Here is a 13,115-nt window from a genome sequence, read left to right as displayed (position 1 = left end):
GCACACCTGCTACACTGATCCTGCCCTGCAGTGATGTCTGCACACCATGTAGCTGCTAAAATCTCAGGCAAGATGCATCCCTCCATTGTGAAGTTCCCTCCTTGCTTTCCAGGTCTGGAAGTGTTCAGCTGGTCAAATCTATGTTCAGATTTGACAGAAAAGCATTTATTTCAGGATTTCTTCTCCACACGGACAGTTTATAATTAGGATACACAGTTGGTACAAAATAAGAAAAAGGTAGTCATGGAAGGTGGGTTTTCAGAGCTTTCATCTAACAACTGGGGAAGAGCAGGCTCGGGGAAGGGATCCTTAGGACCTGGGTGCCTGGGTTTTCTTGGGGTGGCTCAGGGGCTCATGGACATGTGAGAAAGGCCACCTAGCTTGGTCCTGGACTGGAGGAGAGAGGGGAGAAATGAGTTTGAAAATGGTTGTGTTCAAGGCAGGGCAAATAGTAAGGTTAATATTTTCAGAGGCTGTTAAGTTTTAAGCAAACCCATGGCAGATAGTGGGAGAAGGCTTTGGAGGTTTGCACCCCAACCCTTCCCAAGAGCTGTCCCCAAACCTTTCTTGCTGGCTTTATCCAGCCTAGAGAACACTGACATGAGAGGATTCCCCATCCTGGATTGTTTCATTGAGAACCACGTTGCCCTTGTCAAGGATTATAGCAAAGCATCAGGGATGGGTGGAAGGCCTCTGGGCAGGCCACTGGCCACTCAGGATGAGGGTTGGATCAAACACCAGGAGGAGCCATGATCCCCAAACAGCTACAACCAATGGGAGTAAACAGCCTGGAACAAGGGTTCCAGATTCAAAGGATGCTGTTTGAGGAGCTGTCCAAGCATTGCAATTTTAATCTTCCCGCCTGTCACAGGAGGCAGCCCTCTTGTTCCTGATTACTGACCTTGAAGAAGATCCTGGTCTAAGAAGACCCCTGGGGAACCCTCACTTTGAGGCTCCGACCAGATCGAGTTTTCCTTCCCTGCCCAGGGGCTGCCCCGTTGTAGTCATGAACTGGAATTGGAAGGTCGGGAGATACGAAGTGTACTCAGCAGAGACCCCCAGGTTCCTGTGACAAGTCCCTCCTGCGCGGTCCTGGGGCTGGGCCTCAGGCAGCTGGTGGGAGTGGCTTTCTAGACAGCTGTGAATCAGGCCTTTGGGGTCTTGGCTGTAAACAACCTTCATCTGAAAGACTTTTCCTTGTTAGCCACTTACAGGAACTAGTCCTAATGTAATAATAATGAACATTAAAAAGTTGATCAGATAAAATATACAGAGGCTCATAGAAATTCCATTCTTTATTAAAAATACAGAAATCCTTTTTACAGCATGAACAGAAAATACTGCACTGTCTTGGAATCTTAGGATTTAGAAATTTTATTGAATCAGTCTCAGGTCAATGATACACTGTGCTAGGAAAAAAAAAAAATACTGCATCAAAAATGGAAAAAAGCACCTGAAAATATTAAAATCATTAAGGCCAGTAGTGTTTATGTAATGAAACTGTACGTATCTATTGTGTACCTGTAGTGACCATTTAAGGGAATACATTAAAAACAGACCTCTAAATAATGAAAGAATTGTCAAAGGCAAAAAGTTACAGATAACCAAAAGGTTTTGAAAATTTTAAAGCACATTTTGATATGGTGTCCTACATGAGTCTATTTGTTAATAGTCCATTTGCACTGTACACTGTGACAAATAAGCACATCAACTCACTCCTGAATGTGGTTCATCGGAGCCTGCATATTACAAGCAAGAGAAAACCTGTATAAATATGTGTGGTAAAAAACCATGTATGTTCATACACAGATAATGCGTCTGTATGGACAATATGTGATGAAATTAAACTAGAGGACAAATAACTTTAATAAGATCTACACTTTGAGGCACATGAGGAATAAAATTCATGTTCTTTCTAAGTTATGGACACAGCGTCTTTTCTCCCCACATGTTTTTGTACCTTAGTGTAATGCTTATTGCATTTAACCTAGTTATCTTATGTTTGCATGCTTTGCAAACTGAATTACAGAACCAAATTGCCTATTACAATTTCCCATCATGTGACACAATTACACAGGAACACTTTGAGGTGAGAGGATTGTCCCAATGTCAGGAAACACTGATTGCAGCATGCTCGCAAAGAGCAAAAATTAAGGAGCCGCTCTTTCCCCAGGTGATAGAGCCTACCGCTCTAATGTAAATACTGTTCCCCATTACAATGAGTTCCATTCACTGATTTCTGGTCTGCAAATTTAGATCCACTAGTATTTTAAAAATAAAAAAGCCAGATCCTAAGACAACATCATTTCCTAATCAAAGCTCTGCATTCCTTGCACACTTCTAAATAAAGCAGTGAGTTGAAGTAATGTTCCAGAATTAACTTCTAACCATAAAAAGTAAAAGCACAGTGGATTTTCAAGTAATTAGAGTATCTGCATCACACTCACCAGGCCCTTCTTGCACACATGCCTCGGCACAAGCAAGTGCTGCAAAAACTTCCATCATCCAACAAATGCTGGATGAACTTTGCCTCAAATTTACAAACTCAGTCACAAGCACTCATGTGAATATCCATGCAAATGCACCCTTTCACAGTCTTTAATTAGAAAGGAGGAGAGACCATCTAGGTAGAGAAAAGGGATGGAGTCAACCTTCTTGCTCTCTTACTGAGACGAGGGGATGGCCTACTTGCAACTTCATTAAAAATAGAACTTCACCAGAGAAAGTGAGCAGCTGCAGTCAGTCTCCCAGGTGGAGAGAGCAGAGGGTCCCCTGTGTTGGCATATTGAGGTCCAGACATAGAATAAGGAGGTGGAAATGTGAAATTAACTAAGGCTGAGTTGAAAGAAAGAATCTGAATATAAACCCCTCAACTTACCAAACAACATTTCAATCACCATCATTCAATCTCGAGAGCTTAGTACACATAGATTTCCACTTACTCAGAATTCCTCATTATTTACCTAGAGCCTTGTCAGATAATCACAACCTAGCATAGCAGTAAAACACAAAACTTTTAGCCTCACGATGCTTCGTGATGTTATTAAGGACCTTAATAAAAAGTTTTCGCTGTCAATGTGGAGAAAAATTTGCAACAGAATACAGTTATGATGAAATTATTTTATTTCATCTATTTATTTAGTTTTCATGTGTATAAAATAAAAAGTCAATTTATCTATGGATGTACTTTTAGTATAAAATCTTTGTATTAATAAAATTATTTTATGTATATACAGGAGAGAAATAATCTAATCAACCGGTAATTATAAAATGAAAATATACACTATATAAGACAACTGCTATTTAAAAAGATCTGGAGGATGAGATAAAGAAGAGTTCATTTTAAAAAAATCCTCATGTGATCCAAGATAAAGCTGGAAGATGACAGAAAATTAAGTACTGTGACTTAGTAAACAGTGGAGAATGAAAGAAATCAAAGTTCTCCAAACTCTTTCACATTTGAGCAGAGACACTTTCAGTTCCTGGGGAGGCAAACAAGTTTGATTTCTAGAAAGACCTTGAGCGGGTGTGACAGTGCTAGATAAAGGCCAGGAACAGAGCATCCTTGTTCCAGAATTTTGCTGCCTTTCTCCCCCCTCGAAACCACATTTTCCTTTGGGAAATATGTCACCATCTTCCCCTACCGAGACACAAGCCCCTTAACACTCATCTCATCAGACTTGTAAAATGCCTAGAAACAACCCGTACCCTAGAAGTGCTTCTGATGTAGGTCATTCTGCTTCTCCTCTGATCCTGGCCGCCCTCCTCATTTAAACAGAGACCCTGGCCTGGCTTTGGTTCTGGGAGCTGCAGTCCGTGCTCAGTGGGTCTGGACAAAGCTACATGTGCTATGAAGAATGGTAGGATGGCCAGAATTGCTTCTGGAGGGCAGAGTGACTCCATGCAGGCTACAGGAGCCAGCATAGCTGGGAGAAACAACTCATGCTTCTCAAGAGGCATGTGTGTCCCAGCGGCTCCAGGTCACTTGGCTCTGACCTTTGCAGCTGAATGAGGAGGGACACCTGACAGGGTGGGCATGAGGTCCGATGCTGGGCGAAGGCTGAGGAGGCCCAGGAGGGAAATGTTAGGGTGAATCACAAAATGAAGCCATTAAAAGGGACAGGACTCTTGTTCCCACCCTCAAGGACAGACTGAAAGGGCAGGACCTTGAAGAGTGGAATGAGCAGGTGGAGATCAGGCCAGAAGCACCACAGAGCTGAGGAATGTTGTAGGTGGCTAATGATGGGATGGTGGGAGCCAGGCAAGGGCCAGGATGGCCCAGTTAGGCAGGGAAGAGGCTACTTGTTAATTCTTTATTTCCCTGTCCATTTCTCCTCTCTTTCCCTCAAGGCAATGGAGCTGATGGAATGAAGAAAACAGAAAAGAGGAAACAAAGAAAGCACAGAGGCAGGAAAAAAGAAATGGAAAGTAAAAATAATGAGAAAGGATAGCACAGTCATACTTCAGTGGCTTTGAGGAAGAGCCATGGGACTGATGCTGAGGCTGAAGCTCCAATACTTTGGCCACCTGATGGGAAGAACTGACTCTTTGGAAAAGACCCTGATGCTGGGAAAGATTGAAGGCAGGAGGAGAAGGGGACAACAGGGGATGAGATGGCTTGATGGCATCAATGCTTCGATGGACATGAGCTCTGGGAGTTGGTGATGGACAGGGAAGCCTGGCTTGCTGCAGTCCATGGGGTTGCAAAGAATCAGACATTACTGAGTCATTGAACAACCACAATGGGCCAGTGAGAGAAGAGAAGGAGAAAACATCTAGACAAGGTCAGACAGGAGGAGAGGCAGAAGCTGGAAATCGTAAAACAGAATATGGAGGAGCCAACAGCACCACTGGCCTTTGCTGGAAGTAATAGCTGTAAATGCCTTTGAAGGACATCTGGATCCCACTTCTTTTCCAGATGAGGAGATGGGGCATGAGGCAACTCGGAGGGCTCATTTCTTTGCACTGCACCATAATCTGAACCAGTGGAAGAAGGCTCTCCCCTGGAGGTGAGCTGTCCAGGCGTCCCCCAAGGCTTCTTCCTCCCAGTTCCCCTGCCATTTGAGGTTGTAGGGACACTCACAATATCCTGAGCTTACAATGCCTAGAGATACAGCGGCGAACTACAAACGAGCTTTACAACGAACATTTTGAATGTTCATCCAGGTAATGTTGCCCTCCATAGCAGTCTCTGCAGTGCAGCTCCTTATATTAATATATTCAAGTTAACAAATGAGTTGTGGCTGTTATTGTTCAGACCATCTGCATCCAGTAAGGAAATGTAAGCAAAAGACAAACTGATGAGTATGGAGACACACTGCTTGACATCCCAAGTCGATCAGCTGTGCTGCTGTGCAGACATGACCCCAATGCCTTTGACTCCAAAAAGAAAAAAGAATCCACCCTCAAGTGATGACAGTGGGCTTTCCACTTTGAAGAGAATGTGTTCTACCTTCTAAAGTGAAAGTGAAAGTGAAGTCGCTCAGTCATATCTGACTCTTTGTGACCCCATGGACTGTAGCCTACCAAGCTCCTCCCTCCATGGGATTCTCCAGGCAAGAGTACTAGAGTGGGTTGCCATTTCCTTCTCCAGGGGATCTTCCTGACCCAGGGATTGAACCTGGGTCTCCTGCATTCCAGGCAGATGCTTTAACCTCTGAGCCACCCCCAAAAGAGATGCACTAGTATGGGGGGGCCTGGTGGGCTGCCGTCTGTGGGGTTGCACAGAGTCGGACACGACTGAAGCAACTTAGCAGCAGCAGCAGAAATATTCTAAGCAGTGACAACATCCTTGGGACACATGCTCAGGCTTTTGAGCTGATTTCTTGAAAGTGAAACACTCCAAAATTTGGTGTGGTTGTGGAAAAAAACAGTCAGTCACATAGTTCTATTCTCAATGCTCCTGTTAACTATGTGGGAGAGAAAAAAGAAGCCCCTGATCTCTCCAAATCAGCTCTCAAGGGTGAAGACGGGTGAAGAGTGAAAAGGGCAGGAGAAGGTGGTCTCCTACCACCTCCTGTAGGGTGCGCCTTCCCAACCGGGCCACCATCAAGAGATGACAGAGTGGCTTGTGGGGGGGCTTGTCTGCTCTGCTGACCTGCAAGGCACCGGGAGTGCAGGGCTCAGGGGACGTGCCCTCTGACTCCCGGGGATCCTGACTGTCCTCGAGTGATTACTCAGTGCTGAGAGCCATCACGGACTGAGAAGGAAAAGATGTCTTAATAGCAAAACTGGAAAGAGCCTATTGTTATTCTCTGATACTTTGAGCAGAACGTGAGGCCACTGAGAATGTGAGATCCTAAGGCGAAAAGAGGAGTGAGATGCGAGTCCACAACTGAGGGGCTGACCTCCCTGAGCGTTTGGGGAACTAGAGGAAACGAAAGGCTTCAGCTCTTCTTTTGGCCTCCTCCCTTCAGCACTTCTCCTTTCAGTAAAGATACGGTGTCCAAAAAGGAAATCAGTGGCTTTTTTGAATAAAATATGAAAACTAGTCAAGCATTCCTTCTTTCAGCCAATGAATATTAATGAGGTAACTTTTATATGGCGGGTGCCATGAGGCAAGGTGCTGGATGGTAGCTACTTTTTCCAAAGACCAAGTTTTAAATATTTTCGGAGAATCTGTTCCATTATCCAGAATTTTATCTCAGCAAACTACATAAATTAAACTATATGTTACTTTGGGATCTGATTTCTAAATCATTGCTCAATAGTTCTCCTGAATAAGAATGCTCTAGAAAGCAAAAGCTCCCTTTTGCAATCCCTTCTCATACCTTCTCCAATTCCCACCTCTTATCTCACTAGCTCACAAATACACAGTCGCCGGGGCATGCACACACAAGCATGAAACCCACTTGGGCTTGGCGTCATAAACTCCATCACTCTTGCTTCAATTCACAGCAGACCATGTTTACTTTTCTGTCATCAATTACAACTTGTTTTTGTCTAAACTAAAGCTTCCTTAGTTTATTATATTACCAGCGAGTACAATTAAGAGGTAGGACCTCCACGTCTTTTCCAGTTATTGAGGAACATGGACTTACAGATTTGTTCACGCAATCTTTTCTAACTCACATGCTTATGTGACCACAGCCAGATTTACAACTACAGTAAAGATTCTCCCAGGACACCCTCTTCTGTGTGTGTGAGGCCACAAGAATTTCGATAGCTTTTCCTGACAGGGCTGATGAATCTGATGGCCATGACCTATCTGGGTCCCCCATTTATACACAGTGTCTGCTGCTCTACACTAATGTACTGGGGCTGGGGCCGACTTGCCAATGTCAATTTGTATTATAGGTGTGGTTACTGCACGGACAAGCTCTGTTGAAAAGAGAAAGATTGCAGAGTTGGCTTCGTCTCAAACGTCTGTGTCTGATTCACAGACATCTGTGTCTCCCTGAGAAATAACGTTTTCACAACCAGAGCCAGCCAACAGAGAAATAAGCCACTTCCTATGGGACTGAACTCCCCCTAATGGGAAGTGGTCAGGCAGAGCCATTTCTCAGGGGTGTAGGGAAGGCATTCCAGCACCGGAGGGGGAGGTGGAGCCCACCTGAGGTTTGAGGATGCTACATTTACGGTGGAGGTAGCCTCCGGTCACATATGCTTACTGTAAAATGACACCCAGGGAGGGTCTGCTATTTCTAGTGAGCTGCTTGGAGAAGCAAGGCTTTGGTTGTGTGCCAAAGTAGCATCCAATAGAAGGCGTTTGTGTTGGCCTTTACAACAAGCATCTGATATGGGGAGCAAAACAAAGGCTCGGGCCATGCAGTGGAGCTACAGAGCGGAGGACGGTGGGCCGGCAGCCTGGAGGTCTGAGTGGTACGTCTAGACCCTGCAGAGGGAAGATGCCCACACTGTCTGGTGTCATCACCTCATCCACTCTGAGCATAGCTTGGCTCTCAGACGCATCTCCCCCCATCTTGGGCCTCGTCTGTTGACGGAAGCCCGGTGGGGAAGGCACAGCCCACACGAGGTGGACAGAAGACCACCTTCCACTGCCTTTTTCACTCCTGACTCTCTATTCACTCTGGGCACCGTGCACCGACCTGGAGGAAGGTGTCTCTCTTTAGCTCTGCTGGCTGTGTTTCCTCTGGAGGAGATCAAGCTCATTGCTGACAGGGAGGAGAATCCCAGGCTCTCTAGGTGGGACTTGAAGAGCACAGATCTGCAGCCCTGTTCAAGAGCAGAGAGTGAAGGAAACGCACACCCTCCTCTAAAAAATGCTTTGCCCAGAACTGCTTCTAAGTGAGGGGACTTTCCTGCAGCCTGGGAGAGCCGGAGTGAGTTCTTCTCAAGTTCAGCGATTTGGTGAAGTCCGTGTGTGATAATACCACTGTAACCACAAAGGAATTCACCACAGGAAGTGTCCCAGCTGTTGCTTATTAGCATTAGAACAAATTACACGAAGCAAATTGTTAGCAGACATGTTTCCATAATATTTAACTGGTGGCAATAAATAAGAATGATTCTCTTTCAAGTAAATGCTAGATTTCCAAAAAAATCCAGCTTCCAATTGTCCGTGAAGGAATCGTCTTCGATTAGGATAAAGGTTGGAGGGAAGGGCACTCTCGAAGCGGGGGCTCCCAGCCCTCTTCCTGGAGCAGTGTGGCCGGAAGTCACGTGAGAGGAGCCGCTGGGGTGACGTCATGAGATGGGAGCCGGACTCTTCGTACCGCTAGATGGCTGACCATCTGCGAGGCTCAGCACTCGTCTTCTCAGCACAGTCTTCCCCTGCCACCGGGGCTGTGGCATGCGGCAAGACTACAGCAGGGCTGTGTTAATTCTTGGAATGTGTCAGTAACTACAAACAAGCCTCGCCCACAGACAGGTGTTCATCCCTCTCCTTAACCAAAAATCATCTCCTCCTTCCCCAGCTTCTGTCTCCCCCTCCTCTGTGCCCATCAGAGAAGAGCTGAAAAACCACTGGTCAGAGCAAACATCACAACTCAGCTTCTCACACGGCTGGAAACCTCTCTGGTTCTTTAGAAAGATAACAAAGGGTCTCCATCTTTCGAGACCTTCTGACAATGACTGAATTTGGGTCCCTGGTCACTTCTGGGCATTTCCAATCATCTTCAGAGCTGTAACAAAATCTCCTTAAAACAATCTCAGAAAGTAATAAAAAATAATTTTAATTTAAAAAGAAATATTCCATATTCCATACAGCACACAAATACAAAAATAGGTAATTGTAGCTGAAAGAGTTGGGCCTGTTAGAAGAGGTGTCTGCTTTCTAAGACAGTCACTTTTGGCTTCCTCTCCTCGCTGTTTCCTCCTCACGTACACCAACCTCAGCTCAGTCTTCCTTCCCAGTGTATTTTACTATCCTCTTTGTTTCTCTTGAGGAGCGTCCCATTCCTTTCTCCTGCTGTAAAGGAAAATACCAGACAGCCCCGCTGCCGGGAAATGATGAGAGTGCGTGGAGCTCTGGTGGGCACCATACCAGGCGCTCAGGATGCTCATTTCCTGCCCAGTGGGCTCCCTGGCGAGGCCAGTCCTCTCAGTCATGGGGAGCAGAGCCTGGGCTGGCTTGGCGCGCCCAGTCAGTGCCTGACAGCGGGCAGGTCTAGAACCTCAGCACCGCCCCCCAGCTGCCTCCCCGGTGCACCCTGCTGCCTGGGGTGGGTTCTAACTCAGTGCTACAAAACTGGGAAGGCATTAGAAACAAAGCAAATACAAGAGTGGATACATTCCCAGCTGCTCTCAAAGGCTCTTCCCACTTCACTGCCAGGGAGTACGCACGTACACACACGAAATGCACATCTTTCACCTAAAATCTTCACAAAAGGAATAATGTGCTTTATAAAATATTTTAAATGCCTTAGGCAATAAAATTATCTCAGATTTTTTTAAAAGTGTTTAACAGACAAGTATAATTGGAAATGTTTCGAACATGAACGCACACGCCCGCGCGCACACACACTCTAATTTGAAATTATGCAAAACTATATCATTATTCACCACAACCTGAAGCGAAGCTACTGCCATGGAATAACAAGTACCACATCTGTACAAGTGCAAGGCCTCCCCCCAAATAAGCTCCCATTTGGATTAGAGTGACACACACAGCCTGACTCCGTAAGGTCCGTGTAGAGGAGGTGGCCCGGCATGTTTTACATTTGCTAAGCTATTTATCTGCCTGGTTTGACAAGATTTTTGAAAAGGGTGAAAATTAATTATAATTGCAGGATTGGCAACAATAATTTGGCCGGCTAATTGCATTTCAGTGTAAAAACAGGCAAGGAAGAATTTCCTCCCTGGGTTATTCTCTAATGTGGCAGCATTCATTTTAAGAGTAATGAGATTTTTTAAAAGTCAAACCTTAAATATCATGGCTGCAGCAATCTGTCCTGCTTAAAGTTTAAAGCAAAATAAGACAGCACCTCTGTGAGAGCAGATCCACGTGAACATGGACCCGATTTTCTCAAGATGGAAAAATCTCTCTCCCCTGAACACTCCTCCAAGCATCTCCTCGATATTGTTTGAGGATGATTTTCACTCGGCGGCACCAGTGTTGGTATTTTTGTGACAAGGGAAGCACTAGCAAGAATGGTAGAAAGTTTTGAAAGTTTCTGTATGAGGTACAGGGCTTCCCAGGTGGCTCAGTAGTAAAGAACCCGCCTGTCAATGCAGGAGATGTGGGTCTGATCCCTGGGTTGGGACGACCCCCTGGAGAAGGAAACAATAACCTATTCCAATATTCTTGCCTAGGAATTCCCATGGACAGAGGAGCCTGGCAGGCTACAGTCCATGGGGTCATAAAAGAGCTGGACATGACTTAGCAACTAAACAACAGCAGCGCACGGGGTATATATGGATGGAGGAGGCACCACAAGTCTCAGAAGGTTTGGACTGAAGAACATGGGTTGTTGTGGAATTTTTCTGGATCTCACTGCTTTCATACTGGCTGTTCTGAATATATACACTCCCCATGGTTTTCTGAAGGAGACTAATTCCAGACCAGCTGTGAGCACTTCACGATGAGCAAACTTAGAGAGACAGAGTCAGTTTATTGCTTCAAAATCTTGAAGACACTGTCCCAAGGCCCAATTCAGGATAGTTTAGTCACTGGCCGGGACCGACAGACATTCAGCTCTTCTATAGCCTGATAACTCAAGCTCGGCTTCGTGGGCAGTTTTAGGACATTCTCCTCTGTCCCTTCTCTGTCGCACTTTAAGTCAGCCACTGTTTGTGTGTCTAAAAAGGATTCTGCTCTGATGTGCTTTCTCAAATATCACTCATTAAAATGGGTCTAGGAGCATGGCATGGGAGGTTTCTTAGGAATTTTATCCGTGGGATTTTTCAGACGAGAATACTGCAGTGGGTTGCCATTTCCTTCTCTAGAGGATCTTCCGACCCAGGGACCGAACCCGCATCTCCTGCACTGGCAGGTGGGTTCTCTACCACTGAGCCACCGGGGAAGTCCCAGTAGAGGGTGAGAGGCTGCACTCACCTCCTGCTCTTCTCACCAGAGAGATACCTGTCCAGGTTGCATCCTGAGGGTGGTGTGCCTTTTCTGATCTTTGGGCCAAGGGAGGTCTGGAGTTATCGTTGATCCTCCCCCTCCCAGGGAACACAAAGTCTAGGATTCATCTCATGTCCAACAACGTGGATTTCTTTTTCTTTTTTGTTTTTTACAGAAGAGGATATGCCCATAGCAAAGGTGAATTCATTTTGAAGATATGTTTCCTATTCAGTGCGAGAGGAAGGAAAAAGGAGACAGGAAAAGAGAGAAAGGAAAAGATAAGAAGAATGGAGATACGGTTCCCCTTCTGCCTAGTAAATTGTGGATTCATTGCCCTTCCCTGGACACAGCTGCAAAGGGGTAGAAATCAATTTTTTTCTATTATTCCAGAGTGAGAAATGAAAACCGATTTGTAAATTGAGTTAAACTCAATAATACCATGTCTGTGTACATGCTATTATTATTAAAATTAGCCACAGATACAACTATATAATCCCACAATGTAAGTAGAAATCAACACCTTCCGATTTCAAAGCTTAGTTGAGATATCTTTTTTCCTTTTGAAAGAAACTCTGTGGCTAAATGTCACTAAGAGTCTCTGGTGCGCCAATACGTTGACGCCTCAGAAGGACTCTGGAAGGGAAGAGACTCCAATACCCCATCTGGGAAGAACGTGCTTCCAAATTTTTTCCTTTGCTGCTTGTGCATCTCAGTCAGTCGATAATGACTGGTTATGAACAAGAACTTTCTAGAAGATGGTTTCTTCCCACATTGCAATCTGTGGTGCTGACTGTGGAATAAATTCTCTGTGTCTGTGTAGGCTAGATCTTATTCCCAGAAACCCTAATTCATCCACTGGGTACTGAATATCAGGCTGCTGCAGTGAGGGTCCTGAAATTACATTGGCAGTCTGCCCCCTAGTGGGAAAACACAGTACTTCAGATAACTAGGAATAGAAAAGATTTTTTTTCTTCTTCTCTTTCAGAGAGCAAAAGAATTCAAGTTTTCCGGATAGTGCAAGGTGAGGCATTTACCCTCAGAAGACAGCTTCCAGAGCTGAATCAAGCAAGGTTGACAATGATAGGTCTCCAGGTCAGAGTTAAAGACGGGGGGCTGCTGTGGTGGGCATCCCCACAGAGCCTGCAGAAACAAAGGTTCTTCCCACATGCTTGGAAATCTCCAAGGTCCTCCTTGGGTGATAGCCTTCAGTTCCCCAAACGCTTATTATAAAAACAGGACCTACCCTAAGAGCAACCAACCAACTAGAAATGTTAAAAATAATGGGCCTTTTTGGGGTAATTTTTTGGCAAATCGTTAAAACAGAGGAACCTTTCAAAAGGGCCATGTTGAATTTTTTAAAAGGTCAAGAACTATGAATTTTATTAAAAAAAAAAAAAGACCAAGTCTTTGTGATGGTTCTTTTTCAGAAGAGAGTCCTTGTGATGGTGGTGATGTTGGTAAGGCAGATGGTCTGGAGATTCTGCTGTCTGGACTTTGCTTGTATCTTTTAAACACCTTCAGAACTTGTCTTGCTTCAGTTTATCAATATGGTAGCAGAGTTTCAGTGCAGGCCCCAGCTTCAGGCCCAAGTATTTCATGATCATGTCACTCTTCAGCAACAAGAGGGCATTGCCATCAATCTCCTGGT

At 45.1% G+C, this 13,115-nt stretch overlaps 1 protein-coding gene across 13 annotated transcripts in view; it reads right to left on the bottom strand.

Moving 5' to 3' along the window:
- Positions 1-1,282: 1,282 nt before the first annotated feature.
- SCML4 (Scm polycomb group protein like 4) overlaps positions 1,283-13,115 on the bottom strand; it is a 115,767-nt gene continuing 103,934 nt past the window's right edge. For all 13 annotated transcript variants that reach the window (XM_042253340.2, XM_042253345.2, XM_042253347.2 and 10 more), the window contains one exon: positions 1,283-13,110. In XM_042253340.2, the coding sequence (XP_042109274.1) occupies positions 12,985-13,110 (126 nt within the window). In that variant the 3' untranslated portion in view covers positions 1,283-12,984. The remainder of the gene's footprint in view (positions 13,111-13,115) is intronic.

Source organism: Ovis aries, chromosome 8 (assembly GCF_016772045.2).
Source record: "Ovis aries strain OAR_USU_Benz2616 breed Rambouillet chromosome 8, ARS-UI_Ramb_v3.0, whole genome shotgun sequence".
NCBI lineage: Eukaryota > Metazoa > Chordata > Mammalia > Artiodactyla > Bovidae > Ovis > Ovis aries.
The sequence above is the reverse complement of the archived record's forward strand: the minus strand, read 5'-3'. Positions and strand labels throughout refer to the sequence as shown.